This window comes from Puma concolor, chromosome F2 (genome assembly GCF_028749965.1).
Source record: "Puma concolor isolate L17-30 chromosome F2, mPumCon1.1.hap2, whole genome shotgun sequence".
Lineage (NCBI taxonomy): Eukaryota > Metazoa > Chordata > Mammalia > Carnivora > Felidae > Puma > Puma concolor.
Window position 1 is genome coordinate 35,651,359 of NC_141684.1, and position 19,531 is coordinate 35,670,889.

Genomic DNA, 19,531 nt, shown 5'->3' on the forward strand with positions numbered 1-19,531 from the left:
AGGGAAATTTGTATGTCATTCATTATGTAGGACATACATAATAAAGAACTATACACTCTGAGTGAAATTGTTGAAAGACAAAGTTAAAGGGAATATGGCAGAAATAAAGTTACCTCCTAAAGAAAAAAAATATATATCCTACTTTCCCATCTTTTTTTTTTTTTTTTTTCATTTTTTTTTTCAACGTTTTTATTTATTTTTGGGACAGAGAGAGACAGAGCACGAACGGGGGAGGGGCAGAGAGAGAGGGAGACACAGAATCGGAAACAGGCTCCAGGCTCTGAGCCATCAGCCCAGAGCCTGACGCGGGGCTCGGACTCACGGACCGCGAGATCGTGACCTGGCTGAAGTCGGACGCTTAACCGACTGCGCCACCCAGGCACCCCCTTACTTTCCCATCTTTAAAACAAATCATGAAGCCTTCATATTCGTTATAGCTTTTAGAATAAATATTTTGGAAATCTTCTTTTAATTTACATCTGTCTAAATTTGTGAAGTTTACTTCTCTTAATCCTTTAAGAGAAGTAGCCTTCTGTAACTATTTCTGTCATGATTTTCATTCTTTAGTATTCACATGAATACACGGAATAGTTAAAGATTTCCTCTTATTCATAATGTTTGTGTTATAGTCTAGTTCTCTTACAGTTAAATGTCCATATGACATTGCCTTAATGACAATGAAACATGCATCAGCTGTAACTATCCATTATCTTACTAATAGCAAGATAAAAATATAGAAATCTGTATGTTAAACTAAAGACAGATCTTCATCTTAAAAAATGTAGCTGGTCTAAAGAGCTATTTTTGTTTTCAAGAGTCAGCAGACCACAGTGATTATTATTACATTTAATATTTAGTATATAGTACACTAAAGATTCTTCTCTTGATAATTCCTTCTAAACAGTATATACTCAATAAGTACTTATTTAATTTACATTTCTTTTTTTTTTTTTTCAAAGTGACTTTTAAAATTGTGTCTGTATAAGTAAAATACTCTAAAAGTTTTTCTGATGTTTGGGGCTACTAATAGACAATTATTTGATAAAATTGATCTGATTTGATTTATTTAAGATAATCAGGGAAAAGAACAAGGACAAACCAGAGCACTATTTAGAGACTGCCAGAAATATTAAAAGTTCTCTTTCTTTTTGGAAATTAAATATTACAATTACATTTGCTCTGGCAGTTATAAATATTCTGGATCAGATTTTAGCAGTTTTCATAGAATGAATGGTAATAGTGCTTATATAGCTTCCATTGATTCAGTTCAGAACACGTTTATTAAGCGCACTCTCTGTGTTTGGTCCTGTGACAGTACTGGGATACAAGCTATGATGTCATTGTTGAAACAGGTCTGTGGTTGGTTCAAGCACTCAGCTGCCCTGCCTTTATCTCACAGTCCTATAGACCAAACATTTCTCCCTAGACAGACATGTCTATAAATATTTCTCCTGAGCATATGAAGTGTGGTGACATTTGCTGGGGTCAGACTTATAATCGGTCCCTAGGGATAGTGTTACAGAGATGGTTCCATTATAGACCTTTTAGGAGATGGGCTTCTGCAAAGTCCTTGCCTAATATTGAGTAACCTTTGAAAATTGGGCCTTATGTATTTAGCAGAAGATAGTATTTTTGCTTATACGATGGGATATTTTATCCAATAGACATATTTATTATCTTTAGCTGGATGTATCTGTTTTTTTTTTTTTAATTGTAGATGCATGGCAATGTTTTTTGGAATGTTCACTGCTAATCTATAACGTATCTTAGGTTTCTAAAAATAAAAACCTCAGCAACGTCCCCTCCCTCCATCGTCAAGAGGGAGACATTTGTCATAAGATCTTCTCTTCTACTCTGTATTTCCAATACATGCACACATTTATATGTACATACTACACTCATAGGAACTTGTGGCGCACAGATAAATTCCCTCAAAAAAAGAGTAGGGAAAGATCTCCTTTGTCCAGATACCAAGACCCACAGGAGTGCAGTGTCTGACATACGATTTGAAGTCGACACACCTACGTGTTTTTCTGCAGTAGTAGATAGAGGTGGTGGGTTTCCTCCTCTGAACACGCTTGACTATGGCACTAATTTGTTGGTTTTGTTTCTTGGCAAAATAGTTGTGATATTGGTATAAATATATATGTAAAAATATGTGTGTTTTATATGTGTAAGCTTGAAAATGTCTGCAGTATATGATATTTCAGAAAAGAAAACTATTTTCTGTCTCCAGGGGAAAGAGTGGTGGCTTTTGCAGCTGTAGAAGGGATTTTCTTCTCGGGATCTTTTGCTGCTATATTCTGGCTGAAGAAAAGAGGTCTTATGCCTGGACTCACTTTTTCCAATGAACTCATCAGCAGAGATGAAGTAAGGAAGGAAGTATTCTTCTAGTTATATTTGTATTCATTTTTGGTGTTTATTTTTCTTTCCCCTGGAAAATGCTTATAATGACACATATCCTGGTAATTAAAAGAAAATAGGAAGTAATTTCTTACTTGGTTTTTAAGACATTGTGTTTTTCTTCTGCCTCTTGTTCCTCCTCAGTCTTCCCTGCTCATCCTTAAATATCATTAAATCCTAGGTTCCCACCTTGGCCTCTCTCCTTCACTGTACATGACCTCCTGGCTGATCTTCTCTGTTTCCATGGAATCAGCTACCATTTAGATGCTCATAACAACCCCAACTTTAGCGCAGACATTCTTTTTTTGAGCTCCAAACCCATATGTTCAAGTGCGTGTTAGATAGTTTGTCCTGAAAGACTCCACAGATATCTCAAACCTAATATTTCAGAAATAAAATGCATCCTTTTTCCCCCAGATTCATTCTTCGGTTTTCCCTGTATCATTGAATGATACTACCTTCTATCCAGTCATCCAAATTTGAATTCTGGGAGTCATTTTAGATTGCATTCTTTCTTTCTTAGCCACATCCAACCAGTAACTAAATCTTGTCTCCATCTGCCTGCACTGCCCTTTCCATCTTCCTACCAACTTTTCCATCTGTTGATTACCTTCTTACAGGTGACAACTCAAAACTTTCCTGACTCAATTAGGTAGAATGGACCACTCTTTCCTTTATGTATCCCTTTGAAACTGGTACCTGTCCCTATATTAGAGTCCGTACATATTCTGTACTTTATTCCTCTCTCCTCTGTTGGACTCTAGGCTCCCTGTGTGCAACACCTTGTCTTATTTGTCTTTCTGTTCTCAAGATTTAGCCCATCACAGCCTTCAGTTCATATTTATTGACTGCACTAATCCTGGCCCCTCAGCTTATTTCTTTTCTTTTCTTTTTCAGTATATGAAATTTATTGTCAAATTGGTTTCCATACAACACCCAGTGCTCATCCCAAAAGGTGCCCTCCTCAATACCCATCACCCACCCTCCACTCCCTCCCACCCCCCATCAACCCTCAGTTTGTTCTCAGTTTTGTTTTGTTTTTAATTTTTTTTTTCAACGTTTTTTATTTATTTTTGGGACAGAGAGAGACAGAGCATGAACGGGGGAGGGGCAGAGAGAGAGGGAGACACAGAATCGGAAACAGGCTCCAGGCTCCGAGCCATCAGCCCAGAGCCTGACGCGGGGCTCGAACTCACGGACCGCGAGATCGTGACCTGGCTGAAGTCGGACGCTTAACCGACTGCGCCACCCAGGCGCCCCTGTTCTCAGTTTTTAAGAGTCTCTTATGCTTTGGCTCTCTCCCACTCTAACCTCTTTTTTTTTTCCTTCCCCTCCCCCATGGGTTTCTGTTAAGTTTCTCAGGATCCACATAAGAGTGGCAGAGAATCTAAGGACAGCTTATTTCTAAGTGACACTGTCAAGTTGTTAACTTCTCTGAGCCTCAGTTTCTTCCACTATAAACCTTGATAGGATTTTGTTAAAATAAAATGAACGAGTATGTGTGAAAATACTCTTTAAGTGCCATAAAATGCTTTGTATAATTTTTGTTATTTCATGTCTTTCAATTTCTAATAATTTTTATCATAAATGTCTTATGTGGTGATTATAGAGACGTCAGAGAATAAAATCACTCAATCTTAACACAGAGATAACCACGTTTAGTATTTCATTGTATTTCTTTTTAGACAATTTTCTACATTTAAATCTATGTAGATATATATGAACATCATAATTTTATGATTTAAAATACTCTGCTTTTTGCATATTTTTATGAGCTGAGATTTATTAGAATATTGTGAGCATTTTTCTATGAAATTAAGGAATTTTAGAAAGAGTAGTTATGTTAGATATATAATATTCTAATGAAGGAATGTATCAATTATTTCACTATTCTATAATTGGGAATTCAGGTTATTTCTGGGTTTTTTTGTTTAGTTCTTTTGCTATAATGCAAAATGAATGTCTTTGTATATGAGCTTTGTCCCAATTTCATATGATTTTCCTACGCTAGATTGCCTATACATAAAGTTACTAGATTATAAGGCTTAAACATTTAAAGATTATCCATATTTATTTGCAGATTTCTTCCCAGAAATTTTATAGCAAGCCCTACCCAGCAATGTATGAATGTGTCTTTTCTTACCATAACCTCACCAAAATTTGGATTCCTGTTTTAAATATTTGACAAATTTGATAGGGGTAATGGTTTCTTATTTTTGGTTTTATTTGCATTTGTTTGATTACTACTTAGATTGAACTTTCTTTCATAATGATATTAGTTATTTGTTTTTTTTTTCCCTTTTATCTATTCTTGTCTTTTGCCTCTATTTCTGTTGATATACATTCCCAATGCACAGTGACTGATGGGGCTCTTTCAATAAGTGTTTGTTTTTTGCATTTGTTATGTTTATGCATAAATATTATATAAAATATTAATTTTGTCATATTTATTGTAAATACATTCCCAGTTTGTCCTTTGCTTTTTAAATTTTTTAAAATTTATCTTTATTATAATAATTATTATTTTTTAAATTTACATCCAAGTCAGCATATAGTGCAACAATGATTTCAGGAGTAGATTCCTTAATGCCCCTTACCCATTTAGCCCACCCCCCCCCCCCACAACCCCTCCAGTAACCCTCTGTTCTCCACATTTAAGAGTCTCTTATGTTTTGTCCTCCTCCCTGTTTTTATATTATTTTTGCTTCCCTTCCCTTATGTTCATCTGTTTTGTATTAGTGAGGTCATATGATATTTGTTTTTGTCTGACTGGCTAATTTCGCTTAGCATAATACCCTCTAGTTCCATCCACGTAGTTGCAAGTGGCAAGATTTCATTCTTTTTGATTGCCGAGTAATACTCCATTGTAGATATATACCACATTTTCTTTATCCATTCACCCATCAATGGACATTTGGGCTCTTTCCATACTTTGGCTATTGTTGATAGTGCTGCTATAAACATGGGGGTGCATGTGTCCCTTTTAAACAGCACACCTGTATCCCTTGGATAAATACCTAGTAGTGCAATGGCTGGCTCATAGAGTAGCTCTATTTTTAATTTTTTGAGGAACCTCTATACTATTTTCCAGAGTGGCTGTACCAGTTTGCAGTCCCACCAGCAGTGAAAAGAGATCCTCTTTCTCCACATCCTCACCAACATCTGTTGTTGCCTGAGTTGTTAATGTTAGCCATTCTGACAGGTGTGAGGTGGTTTTGTGGTTTTGTGGTTTTGATTTGTATTTCCCTGATGATGAGTGATGTTGAGCATTTTTTCATGTGTCGGTTGGCCATCTAGATGTCTTCTTTGGAGAAGTGTCTATTCATGTCTTTTGCCCATTTCTTCACTGGATTATTTGTTTTTTGGGTGTTGAGTTTGATAAGTTCTTTATAGATTTTGGATCCTAACCCTTTATCTGACATGTCGTTTACAAATATCTTCTCCCATTCTGTCGGTTGCCTTTTAGTTTTGCTGATTGTTTCCTTTGCTGTGCAGAAGCTTTTTATTTTGATTTTGTCCAGGCACCAGGGGCGCCTGGGTGGCTCAGTCAGTTAAGCGTCCGACTTTGGCTCAGGTCATGATCTCACGGTTAGTGGGTTCAAGCCCCACATCAGGCTCTGTGCTGACAGCTCAGAGCCTGGAGCCTGTTTTAGATTCTGTGTCTCCCTCTCTCTCTGCCCCTCCCCCACTCACGCTCTGTCTCCCTCTGTCTCAAAAATAAATAAACATTAAAAAGATTTTTATTTTGATTAGGTCCCAATGGTTCTTGTTTTGTCTCCTCAAGGATTTTGATGGCTTCCTGTCTGACATTGAGGTCTTTCATCCATTTTGAGTTTATTTTTGTGTATGGTGTAAGAAAGTGGTCCAGGTTCATTTTTCTGCATGTCGTTGTCCAATTTTCCCAGCACCACTTGCTGAAAAGACTGTCTTGATTCTACTGGATATTCTTTCCTGCTTTGTCAAAGATTAGTTGGCCATACGTTTGTGGGTCCATTTCTGGGTTCTCTGTTCAGTTTCATTGATCTGAGTGTCTGTTTTTGTGCCATGTCCTTTGCTTTTCAATTTTATTTGTTCTTTTAACATACAAAACCCTAAAATTGATGTGATCCACTTCCAGAGATAATTAAATAATCACACATATTTTCCTCTTGACTTTTGAACATTTAACTTTAATACAATTGGAATTTGTCTAGTATAAGTATAGAATTTGGTACAAAAATAGGATAAGTTAGAATTTAACTTAACTTTATTTCACACACTCTTAGGAAATTTTTCTAGTTCTTTTTGTTAAGTAATCCATCTTTCTCCATTGACTTGCGATGGCTTTTTTATTATATATTAAAGTTTTTAAGTGTACTAAAATCTGTTTGGGGACTATTTTTTCTTTTCATTAACCTATCTATCAAATTCCATGCCAAACGATTTTAATTATTGTTGTTTTTTGTGTTTTGATAACTACTAGGATAAATCCCATAACATTAAATCCTATTGAAAATTTAAATCCTATTAAAATTGTTCTTATAAGATTCTGTCCATATATTCTTAAGGATTAATTTTTTTTTAAGTTTGTAATGTTTCCTTAATTTATTTTTGAGGGAGAGATGGAGTGCAAGTGAGGGAGGGCTAGAGAGAGAGGGAGACACAGAATCCAAAGCAGGCTCCAGGCTCTGAAATGTCAGCACAGAGCCCCAAGTGGGGCTTGAACTCATGAACCATGAGATCATGACCTGAGCTGAAGTTAGATGCTTAACCGACTGAGCCACCCAGGCACCCCAGATTAGTTTCTTAATTGAAATGTATTTGACATACAATATTGTGCAAACTTAAGATATGTAACATATTAATTTTATACATTTTTCTGTTGTGATACGATTGCCATTGTAACAATAATTTGGACCTCTATCACATTACATAATTATATCTTTTTGGTAGCTCAAATAATTAAGTTCTCGTCTCAGATTAATTTTTTTAATGCTTATTTACTTTTTGAGAGAGAGTACCCGTATGTGTGTGAGCGGGGGAGGGGCAGAGAGAGCGAGCAAGCGCGAGAGAGAATCCAAACCAGGTGGGGCTTGAACCCACAAACCTTGAAATCTTAACTTGATCTGAAACCAAGAGTCAGATGCTTAACTGTTTGAGACACTCAGGTGCCCCTCAGATTAGATTTTTTTTTAATGTGGGGTTTTTGTTTTTTGTTTTTTGGTGTTTTTTTTTTTTTTTTTGAGAGACAGAGAGAGAGAATTAGAGGCAGAGCAGGGGAGGAGCAGAGAGAGAGAGAAGGAGACAGAGAATCTCAAGCAGGCTCCACACTGTCAGCGCAGAGCCCGATGTGGGGCTCTAATTCACGAACTGTGAGATCATGACCTGAGCTGAAACCAAGAGTCAGATGTTTGACCATTTGAGCCACCCAGGAGCTCCATAATTTTTTAACTAGAAACAATCCCATTGAAATTTTTATTGGAATTACTTTAAACCTCAAAATTAATTTTATCTACTTATTGATTTAGCAGAATGAGTGCCTACCTTTGATTTCCTCATCTCTGTAATAGGTAGCTAGCTCTCAGTTCTAATCAACACTTTCTGTAACAGCATTCACAGTTTATTTGAAATTCAGCCTTTGGTAATTTGAAGTATCCTCTTGAGTCCAGTCTGGGAAAAATGTTTGACTAGCAAATCTAAGATTAGCTGTTCAAAGGGGCTTTTTTCTGATGGTTTCTTCTGGGAATGATAACTAGGTAAATAATCCTTGGAATACAACCTTTGATTTGAGTCTTATCTTTAATTTGTCTTTGGTTTTTGCTGATTTATTTAGAAAAACCCAAGTAAACTCTGATTTAAAGTGCACATTTCTTCCTCTGCCTTCTGCCCCTCCTCCTCCTACAAAATTATTTCTTTTTCTTTGCAGTTTAGAAATGTTCATTGACTCTGCCTTGAGGTCAGTCTCTAGCTTAATTTTGTTTGGCACTGCATCATCTTTCCCTGTCTCTAGCCTCTCTCTCTTTTTCTTTTGACTTTTTGCAATTACTCCTGTTGTTTTCAGCTTTTTACCATCTGTTCTGTGTTTTGGAATCCTGATCACTGTAGGTTGGATCTCCTTGCTCTGTTCTCTATTTAAAGCTCTCTACGATTTCTTGTATTTGCATAACCATTCTGTTCTCAAGGTATCTCACAAGTTTATTTTCTTTGGTTATCTGCAGTGTCATTTCTACTTTGTATAGCTTCAAATGGTTTTCTTAATTCTTCAGTCTCCATTTTCATTGCACTAAATTTATTTTTATCTTGAGCTGTTCTTATTTAAATTTTTTTTTTAACGTTTATTTATTTTTTTGGGACAGAGACAGACAGAGCATGAACGGGGGAGGGGCAGAGAGAGAGGGAGACACAGAATCAGAAACAGGCTCCAGGCTCTGAGCCATCAGCCCAGAGCCCGACGCGGGGCTCGAACTCACGGACCGCGAGATCGTGACCTGGCTGAAGTCGGACGCTTAACCGACTGCGCCACCCAGGCGCCCCGAGCTGTTCTTATTTAAGATAAATAAATGTCTTTCTGAAATCTCATGAGTTTCATCTTTTCTTTATTTTTTTAGTTATTATTTTTAATGTTTGTTTATTTTTGAGAGAGAGAGAGAGAGAGAGAGAGAACACAAGTGGGGGTGGGGGGCAGAGGATCTAAAGCAGGCTCTACACTGAAAGCAGAGAGCCAGAAAGGGGACTCAAACCCATGAGCCATGAGGTCATGGCCTGAGCCAAAGTTGGATACTTAACCAACTGAGCCACCCAGGTACCCCTCACCTTTTTCTTTAAATACTTATTATTTTCAATGATTTTTAATTTTTTTTATACATTAGAAATTAATGAATTTTCATTCTAGCCCTTGCTTTGTTTTCCTTTCTGAAACGATTTTGGTTGCAGATTTTTCTTAATGTTTATTTATTTTTGAGACAGAGAGAGAGCATGAACGGGGGAGGGTAAGAGAGAGAGGGAGACACAGAATCAGAAGCAGGCTCCAGGCTCCGAGCCATCAGCCCATAGCCCGACGCGGGGCTCAAACTCACGAACCGCGAGATCGTGACCTGGCTGAAGTCGGACGCTCAACCGACTGAGCCACCCAGGCGCCCCTGGTTGCAGATTTTTATTGTTGTTGTTGATTAATTCATCTGTCATGTTTATGAATTAAGATTGGCTGGCACTGAAAAATTTTCATGATAGGCTATTATAATTGGCATTTTAATGAGATTTGAAGGAAAGTAGTTCCTGGTACTGTGAATTCTTTTATCTTCCATAAGTTCTGTGTTGCATTCCTAGAACCTACTTACATGATGCCTCACACATGACTGTGTGAAAATTAGACGTTCTTTGACAGTGGTACTTTTCTTCTATTTTAGGGACTTCACTGTGACTTTGCTTGCCTGATGTTTCAATACTTAGTAAATAAGCCATCAGAAGAAAGGGTCAGGGAGATCATTGTTAATGCTGTTGAAATTGAGCAGGTAAGCAGGGTAGCTTATATGATTAGCACATCTCTTTTTCTCTGATGTTTGCAATTATTGTGTTAGGTTGACTCATTTGAAATTGCCACTTATAAGCCAAAGCAAATATCAGTAATTTTATATAGTCAACCTGACAGTACGAAAAGATGATGCATTTCAATTATTATGTCAGTTTATAATTTGGTTCATAAGTAAATGTTATACATTAAGGTTTATGTATATATGTCAATTTATAATTTGGTTCATAAGTAAATGTTATACATTAAGGTTTATGTATGTATGTTATGAAAAGATGATGCATTTCAATTATTATGTCAGTTTATAATTTGGTTACTAAGTAAATGTGATATATTAAAGTTTATGTATATTAAAACCTATTTCAGGATTTTTTTTTTCTGTCCCTTTGATCTGTCACATTCTGTGCCATAGCAAACTATTTTAATCATTTCAGCTTTATATTTTTTAGATTTTCAGCTACTGGAGGGAAGTGATAGTTTCTTCTTTGTTTTGTATTTTCAAAACCAAGCAGTGTATCTAGCTTGAAGCATGCACCAAATGTTTATAGAATTAACAAGTCAATGAGTTCACAAATAGTAAAAATTTATAGAATGTAAAAATTTCTGACTACAAAGACCTGGATGTTCCACTTAATGTTTTTATCATTTGAAAGAACTAGTTTAAAAATAAAATAAAAACTTTTGACTCTTTAAAAAAAATACCATACAGTTCAATAGCCATAGTTTTCATATTGGGAGGGGTGAAAAGGAATGAAATTTATTTTAGTATTTTTAATCATTTTGAGAACTAAATCCAAATGGTTAGTATTTTTGTTTTTTTCTCGATTAACACTTTGCCACTGTCTTTCAATATAGTTGGAGTTCAGTTTAACTCCCAGATCCATTTCTCTTTCTCATTTTCTTTGTTAAATGTGTTTCTCTCTTTCCTAATCCCCTTCCATAACCATGTTCCCCACAGTGATCATCTCTGGTGAATCTTTTTCCGGATATTTCAGGACAAAGTATGCCCTCCTTTCTCTCTGGAAAGTCTGTGAATTTAGGTCCTATATATACTACTTTGTAAAATATAAGTAATTTGACAGTTTCAGTTTACTTTGGCTATTTGAGAATGTGAAATACTGTGAATAGTAAAACCCCAAACATTTTTAAACAAATGGATGTTGCCATGTTGAAAGAATTTACCCTAGTGAACTTTCCTCAGGGACTTAGAAGATTAAAACTAATACCCTGTTTTTATTTGGAAAATACTTATTTATTGTTCTGTCTTTGTACTTGATTCTGTTTTTGTTCGTATCTCAGGAGTTTCTAACAGAAGCCTTGCCAGTTGGCCTCATTGGAATGAATTGTGTTTTGATGAAACAATATATTGAGTTTGTAGCTGACAGATTACTTGTGGAACTTGGATTCTCAAAGGTAAGATGTTTAAAAATTTATTACTACTAGCTAAAATGTTAGTAAGACCACTAAAATACTATATTTCATTGAAAGCATTTGTATCACATCAGTCTACTTTTTAAAATTACTGTGACGGGGCGCCTGGGTGGCGCAGTCGGTTAGGCGTCCGACTTCAGCCAGGTCACGATCTCGCGGTCCGTGAGTTCGAGCCCCGCGTCGGGCTCTGGGCTGATGGCTCAGAGCCTGGAGCCTGTTTCCGATTCTGTGTCTCCCTCTCTCTCTGCCCCTCCCCCGTTCATGCTCTGTCTCTCTCTGTCCCAAAAATAAATAAACGTTGAAAAAAAAATTTTTTTTAAATAAAATAAAATAAAATAAAATAAAATAAAATTACTGTGACAGCCTTGTTTTGCATGAACAAATTTGTTTTGCAAAATCCTTTGAAACTTGAAATTCATAACAGAAGGAAGAAGCTGATAAATCTTAGAATTAATAAGTTCAATAAATTACTTGTAATAATTGCAGGTATTTAATAGGATTATCTTTCATTGGATTTAATATGTATATATATATGTTACCCTCATAAATCCTCATGGGTCTGTGTTGTAATTTTTGCATTAATACTTTTTTTAAAGACTTGTTTAACTTATGGGACACCTGAGTGGCTCAGTAGGTTAAGTGTCTTGACTCTTGATTTTGGCTCAGGTCATGATCTCATGGTTCGTGAGTTTGAGACCCGCATTGGACTCCCTGCTGATAGTGCAGTGCCTGCTTAGGGTTCTCTCTCTCTCTCTCCCTTTCTCTCTGTCCCTCCCATGTGTGTTCTCTCTCTCTCAAAATAAATAAAATAAGCTTATAAAAATAAAAAAGAAACCTGTTTACCTTTTACTTATTTAGTGAGATTGGTGCATCCAAACGTTTATACTTTTAAATACAAATGGTTATTAGGAAGACATTAACTGTCATAATTTGGTCCTTTGAACTCAGTTGCCTTTTAAGTTATTTTTCATTTTTTTTTATCAGAGATAATATACCTGAATTTCATAAAGTCGTGTGCTTCTCACATGACATAACAGGTGGAGGCTGCAGCCAGTCTACCTGGGTTTGAATCCTGGCTCTGCCACTTTCTAGCTCTGTGACCTTAAGCACCTTGTTTAACCTGTACCTTCATTTCCTCATCTACGAAAGGGAGATAATAATAATACTTACCAGAAAGGATTGTTGATGAGTTGGCATACATAAAGCACTTAAAATACTATCAGACATACAGTAAATACATACTAAGTGGTCATGTTGTATTCACCATAATTGGATATTCACGGAACTTTACAATGTACTGTATATGCGATGGTAATTAGAAATTATAGGTTTTAACTTGTTAGCAGGGAAATGTAAGCTTAAGTTGTATTTAATGAGAAGCCTTGTTATGTGTTGTTGTTCTTATGGGTGTAATTTGGCTTCTTCAGAATGTCTAATAACACTTCTTTTCTTTTTAGGTTTTTCAGGCAGAAAATCCCTTTGATTTTATGGAAAACATTTCTTTGGAAGGGAAAACAAATTTCTTTGAGAAACGAGTTGCAGAGTATCAACGTTTTGCAGTTATGGCAGAAACTACAGATAATGTCTTCACCCTGGATGCAGATTTTTAGAACTCTCCCCATAGATAAACCTATCACTGGTAAATAGTAGTCTGTTTTTCTCTGCTTTAAAAAACAAAAAAACAAAACAAAACAAAAAAACAAAGTAGCTCCCTTAGGCAACAAAAGTTTGCTTAAAAGGAAATCCAAAACCAAATTTCAATAAGTTGGATTTATAGAAATACACTCTAATTTTCCCATTTGACATTCAGGATGTGACTTCAATTCTATTGTTTTGTCACGAAAATATAAGATGGTGTTATGTAGTGATTAAGAGCATGAGGTGAGGGGTCAGATTTGAGATTCTGCCCTTACTGCTTTGTGTGATCCTTGGAAAGTCAGTTAATCTCTCTAAATCTCAATGTATGTATCCTTAAAGTGGGTGTAATAGTAGCTCCTAAATTTATCATGTGGATATGAGGATTGAGCCACAAAATAGGTGCTTAGCCACGACCACCACCATTACTACTTATTAACAGTCTTAATTATGGTGATGTTGTGATAAAATTCTCCCCTGTCCTCAAAGTAATTTTGATTCTAGGTTCTAAGATCTAGAATTAGATCTTTATATTTTAATGTTTGAGGGAGAATATAAAGATTTCATTTAAAAATTATAATTCTCATTAACTTGAGAATTGCTTCTTCAAATTCCTCAGCATGTAGTAAAGGAAATTTAGTTCTCAGTTGCTTTGGGCAGGACACTTATGAAGTGAAATTCGGGAGATCAGCCTGGCAGTTGACCTTGTAAGTAAAATGATTTTGCTCCTTTAGAAATCAAAAAGGTAACAATTGCCAGACATAGCTAGCCCTGAAATGTTTAAACCCTGGGTGAATTAGCTAGAATAGCATTTCCCCAAGAATGTTCTAAAAGCTGTGAGCCCCTCTAGATATTTTGTGGGGAAAAATGGGATTCTGTGGTCAGATGAACCTGGGAAATGCTATCCTCCCTTCTTCCTCTTTGAAGTATATAGTCAGTACATCAAAGAGAGAAATTCTTCAGGACATAAAACTTACTTCTCCCTGCATATCCCAGACTTACTTAACAAAGGTCTGTAGTTTACCTGTTAACATCTCACCTAACTAGTATTCCTCTGAATATAGTTTGGAAAAGGCTGCCCTAGAACCATTTTGTACACAGAGGAAGGACTTGTGGACTAGGCAAAGGAGACCTGGAGGGATTTACTGAACCATTCATATTTGTGCCGAGCTGAGTAATGTACCTGAGACTGACCTCAGCTGTGCTTCTTTAATACTCTTCAAACTCTTTTATGCTGTTAAAAGGTAGAGTCCTAATGGAACTATGCATCCTGCACAATAGCAGATGGCAAGGGAGACAAAGGTTTCTGCAGAGGAGACAGTGAGGAAAGGCCATGGACCCCTCTTTATCGTTAGGAAGAGCCAAGAGGTAGCCTGAGCCCCCAAAACAGTGTGGTTCCCCACTTAACAGCAAACTGCTTTATAACATTCTGCAACCTAGAATTTAGAGATTTTTCACTTTGCATAAGTTTTTGCTCCGTTCATTCAGCAACGTTCTAATGACTAAAAATGGGAGTTCTCAAGTGGATGCAAGAGGACCAGGCCATAACCTTGTTAGGGAAACTGTCAGAAGCCTGTGATATTTCGGCCTATGACAGTGCCATTTGTTCAGTTTGTTCAGTGCTTCATGGTTGGCCAGCTGGTTTTACATCATATCACGTGATCACTCAACAGCCTTATAAGCTTGACAGCTAATATTGACATTTTACTGCTAGGAGAGAGTGAGGCTCAGGGAAGTTAAATGACTTGGCCAAGGTGGGCTCTTATCACCGTCCTTGCAGTAGAATTCTTTTTCCCTAGAGATTATCATCTTTCTTGTATTTAGTCCTTTACATCCATCTTGATGTGATTTTGCCTATTTTCTCAATCAGGTATCATGTACTTTATTAAGGTATTATGTAAATTATTTACCTATATTCAGGTAGTATGCTCAAAGATGTGTATACTACTGTAGAAACACTTAACATTATAAATTGAGAATATCTGCAATAATATTGGAATGAAAGAAAAAAGTTTTCAGTGCATATTCCCTTTGTTTTGAATCCAGATCTTTCTCATAGGTAATGACAGGTGCCTTAATATGAAGCTTATTTATAGTAGCAATAAACCTAACTGTTGAGATGAAGAAGTTTTAATACTGAAATACTGGATTTTTAATACACTGGTTTATTATATTCAGTGTTCTATATCCTTTTCCAGGCCTTCAGGCTGCATATTTATTTATTATGTTTAGTATTTTGGTTCCTAGTTCTTAAGGAATGAAGAAATTGAGGAATTGCCTTTTAATACTATCTCACAGGTAAAGGAATTCAGAGTATGTTTACAAGTTTTTTTTAATAGCACATGTACTTAAGTCATTGCTATAGTAAAGTTAAGTTTGTTATTTAGGAATGTAAAAACTTGTAGTTCATGACAGCACTTATTAAAAATAACTTCATTGTAGTATGTAGAATCATGACTTGGAAGGACTTGGGAAGACAGTTTGACTCAGTGCTTTCAGACAAGGCTATTTTGTTGTTCAGTTACACACAATAATAAACAATTGTTTTTACCTATAAGCTTACTCGAGTCATGTCTTAGTGTCTCATTTTGGAATATCAACATTTTCTTCTTCTTTTGACATTTTATTTTTTATTCATAAAAAGTGATTACAGTTGGCCCTTGAACAACATGGGACTTAGGGGCACCAAACCCCCGCACGGTTGAAAATCCACATGTAACCTTTGACTCCCCCACAAGTTAACTATTAATAGCCTACTGTTGACTGGAAGCCTTACCAATAACACAAACAAGTTGATTAGCACATATTATGTGTGTTATATGTATTGTGTACTGTATTCTTACAATAAAGTGAGTTAGAGAAAAGATGTTTTTAAGAAAATCATAAGGAAGAGAAATACACTTACAGTACTATACTCTATTTATTGAAAAAAATCCACATATACGTGGGCCTGTGCAGGTCAAACCCATGTTCTTCAAGGGTCAACTGTATTGAGAAAACATAGCAGTTTGCATATTTAAAACACATATTATTTAATATTCATAACTTTGCATTTTACATTTAAATATGCTAACTTCCATGTCATAGAATTCCCATACTGCATTTGCATGGATTAAGCTAAGGGCTTAATGTCGCTAACTGATTTTCAGTGATAAAGAAATCTGTTCCTGAGCTGCATAAAAGCCAGTTTAGTCCTATAATCAGGTATTATGTTTTTGAACTAAATTGCATGAATTGGTAGCCAACTCAGGAGCTCTTCTCAGTGGAATCTGCATGAGTGGTACAGAAGTGAAATCTAGTTTTTCTTTGTTTTTCCCAGCCTTTAGATAATCTCCTTTTTAGATGACTGTAAATTTGAAGGAAAACTTGATATTCCCAGGGCCTTAGAAAGAAAGGATTTAAGCTTTCAAATTTGGGGCCTAAGGAAAATATAGGTAAAAATGGAAGGATAGAGATTGATTTTTTTGTACAGATAAAAATACAACAATTCAAGTCTTTTTCTAAGTTCACAAGATTGTTAACTTAGTGCATTTGATTCTTTTATAATAATGTTTTGTTTTTTTCTAAATGTCTGGTAATTTAGCAAAGCTATTTGGTATTTACTGTGTATATAGAGAGCTTTATTAGGTGTGGTGTACCTAAGTCTTTTTGCTAAAATGCATTGTGGTCAATCAAGCCAACCCTGAATATGTAGAATGTTGGGGTTTTTTTTCCCCAAAGAAATAGGTTGTTTTGTTATTTTTGGGGGTTAGTGTGTTGAAATAAACTGTATCATAGCTACATCATTTTGTGTGTGTCCTTTTTGAGTAAGAGTATTTCTTTATAAGTGAAGGGGCTACCCTAATTAAGAAATGTATATGTTTTCTCTTTGTGCATACAGATAAATACATATTGGTATTACTTTGTTCAACTCTCTCTCTCTCTCTCTCTCTCTCTCTCTCTCTCTCTCACACACACACACACACACAAACACACACACACACTGTTCTTTTGACATAAGTGGGATTCCCCCAGTCCTCCCTCTCATCTGCCTTCACCTAATCCATGTCTCTTTATATCCAGCTGAGATTCCACAATACATAATATTACTAGGGGTAACATGTGTACTTTACCAATACCCTGAACTCTGTTCCTCTTCTGCATTTATACCATACATAGAAAAGTCAAGGAGATTTCCCCACCCTGTTACAAACATGACGACAATCAGTTTTTCCATATTTCCCTCAATAAGCAGCCAAATGCTGCTAGAGAAAAGGACATGTAAGACAAATTGGATCTCCTTACTATAAATCCATGTAAACATTTACCTACTGTCTTAGTCCATTGGGGCTGCTATTGAAAACTACTATAAACTCGGGGGCTGAAACTAGGCATTTACTTCTCACAGTTGTGGAGGCTGAGAAATCAAGGTGCTGACAGATTCGGTGTCCCGTGAGTCTCGCTTCCTGGTTCATAAACAGTTGTCTACTCACTATGTACTCACATGGAAGAAGGGTGAGGGAGCTCTCTGAGGTCTCTTTCATAAGGGCCCTAACCCTATTCATGATCCAGTCACCCAGGCCCCACCTCCAAACATCAGCACACTGGGGATTAGGTTTCAACATGAATTTTGGTGGGACACAGCATTCAGTTTATAGCACCTACCTCAGCACTATCTGATAACTCTAGTACAATTTCCTGGTAAACTTGTTCTCCATTCTCCACAATTGCTTTTCCACACTATGCCCACCTTCTGCTACTACCCTCACTCCCCAAGAAGGTGCCTTTGTCATCTGCTTTTTCTTTGTGAATTGTGGGCCCACGAGCGATATTCTGGGCTGAAAAATATGACAATTAGAGGAGTCCTAAATCTAGAACCTAAGAAGCCGCAGTATAACTCAATATACAAGTGTCTGTGCATGATTTCTGTCCTGTGGAGTCCTTGCAATCAGAGAGCGATTGAGGACATTAGCTGTTCTTTTTTTTAAATATTAAATATACTTTATTGTCAAATTGATTTCCATACAACATCCAGTCCTCATCCCAACAGGTGCCCTAATGCCCATCACCCACATTCCCCTCCCTTCTGGGAATAAGAGCCACTTACTTGTGGGAGCTGCTGTTCCCTTTCCCACCGCGTGGGGTTCCCAGGGCTGCCAAGCCAAATGCGTACTCCTATCTGTCTCGGCCCGGGGTAAGGCAGGCGATCCAGGAGGGAGCCACATCCTTACCTAAGTCATGTCTAAATGAAACTAAAGGCACAGAAGCACTTTTATTCGAAGGACAAAGCTAGAGAAAAAGTCCTAGTTCCAGCTCCCCCCAAAGCCTAACGATATCCCCATTCTTTGCAATTTTTCATTATCTTCTATAAAGGTTAATAAATGACTACTTTTTGCCTAAGATAGTGTAAGTCTCCTGATTTGCAACCCAAAGGACCCTAGGTAGAACAAAAATTAGCCCCTGGAAACAAAAAAGGAATTGGGAAGAACCAGGGCATCCGGGTATGTATCAGTCAAGAAGCTGAGAGCCCAGGGTTTGCTCCTGGAGAGGCCCCTGAGAGCCAGGTGAAGTGTTCAGTGAAACTGAAGTACTGTGGAGAGGGCGAGGTGAAGAGGAGAGGGAGGCACAGTGGAGTTGTGAGTTTTAGAAGAGCAGGGTTGTTACCAATGAATGTGGTGTCCACGATCTGCATGGTCATCCTGTAATAAGAAAAACAGCTGTCCTTGTTTTATGGGACCTTTCTAGGAGCCTTGAGCACCTGGGCTTTCTGCACACTGTGCCAGCACTCAAACCACATCTGCTCTGCTCATTTCTCCAGGTTAGCATGTTTCCACATCACGGGAAACAAGAGCATCCTCCAGTTTGTCTCAGTAAAGGCCAAGGGGTATGTTCTTGATATTCTCTCATTGTTCATGATAGTGTCCAAATTCTGTGCAAAAACTTAATTTCCAGTGAGATAATAAGTATTTGTACATACTTTAGTGCTTGTAAGGTGATTTTGCAATCCTATTATTCTAACCACTTCGTTGGTTCACTCATTTTATAAGAAATTGCCATGTCCCAATAATATTAAAAAGGGACCTGAGGCTCAGGTTAAGTTACTTGCCTGGTAAAAGAGGCAGGTGTTATGGCTTTAAATCCCATCATCTTTTCGCTGAGTGCACCCAGGTTTCTATTCCTACTGTTGGTGATATTTTTCATGGGATAGATCTCCTTGACCTCTACGCTTTCCTAACACACTCTGTTGGCAGGTGTCAATTTAGAGCTTCACTTGTTCTCCCCCAAAGCCTGCTGGGAATTGTGTTTAAACATCACTTAATGGAGGGGGCAGAGAGGGCTTACCTGCTGAGGCCTGGTTGGATTGGCAATAAGGTTTGAAGACATCAGAGCTGCAAGGGCAATTGATACTTATTTTCTAATCATATTTGGGATATATATCTTCAAAAATATTGCTTTAAGTAAAAAGTAAATTTTAAAGAATTAGATAAAGTAATAGTACAGGTGGAACTCAGAATGGCATATCCTGGCAGTGGTTGCATATGACAATTTTGGAAACCTGCAACCAAATCTCTCATG

The 19,531-nt window shown here is 36.9% G+C and overlaps 1 protein-coding gene and 1 long non-coding RNA gene across 2 annotated transcripts in view; one reads left to right on the plus strand and one right to left on the minus strand.

Annotated features, from left to right (window-relative positions):
* RRM2B (ribonucleotide reductase regulatory TP53 inducible subunit M2B) overlaps window positions 1-16,756 on the plus strand; it is a 37,434-nt gene extending 20,678 nt beyond the window's left edge. The window contains exons 6-9 of the mRNA XM_086695601.1: window positions 2,237-2,370; window positions 9,789-9,893; window positions 11,210-11,323; window positions 12,799-16,756. Coding sequence (XP_086551727.1) covers window positions 2,237-2,370; window positions 9,789-9,893; window positions 11,210-11,323; window positions 12,799-12,951 — 506 coding nt within the window. The 3' untranslated portion in view covers window positions 12,952-16,756. The remainder of the gene's footprint in view (window positions 1-2,236; window positions 2,371-9,788; window positions 9,894-11,209; window positions 11,324-12,798) is intronic.
* LOC147571937 (uncharacterized) overlaps window positions 1-19,531 on the minus strand; it is a 65,638-nt gene that overhangs the window by 18,067 nt on the left and 28,040 nt on the right. The gene's annotated exons all lie outside the window — the stretch shown is intronic.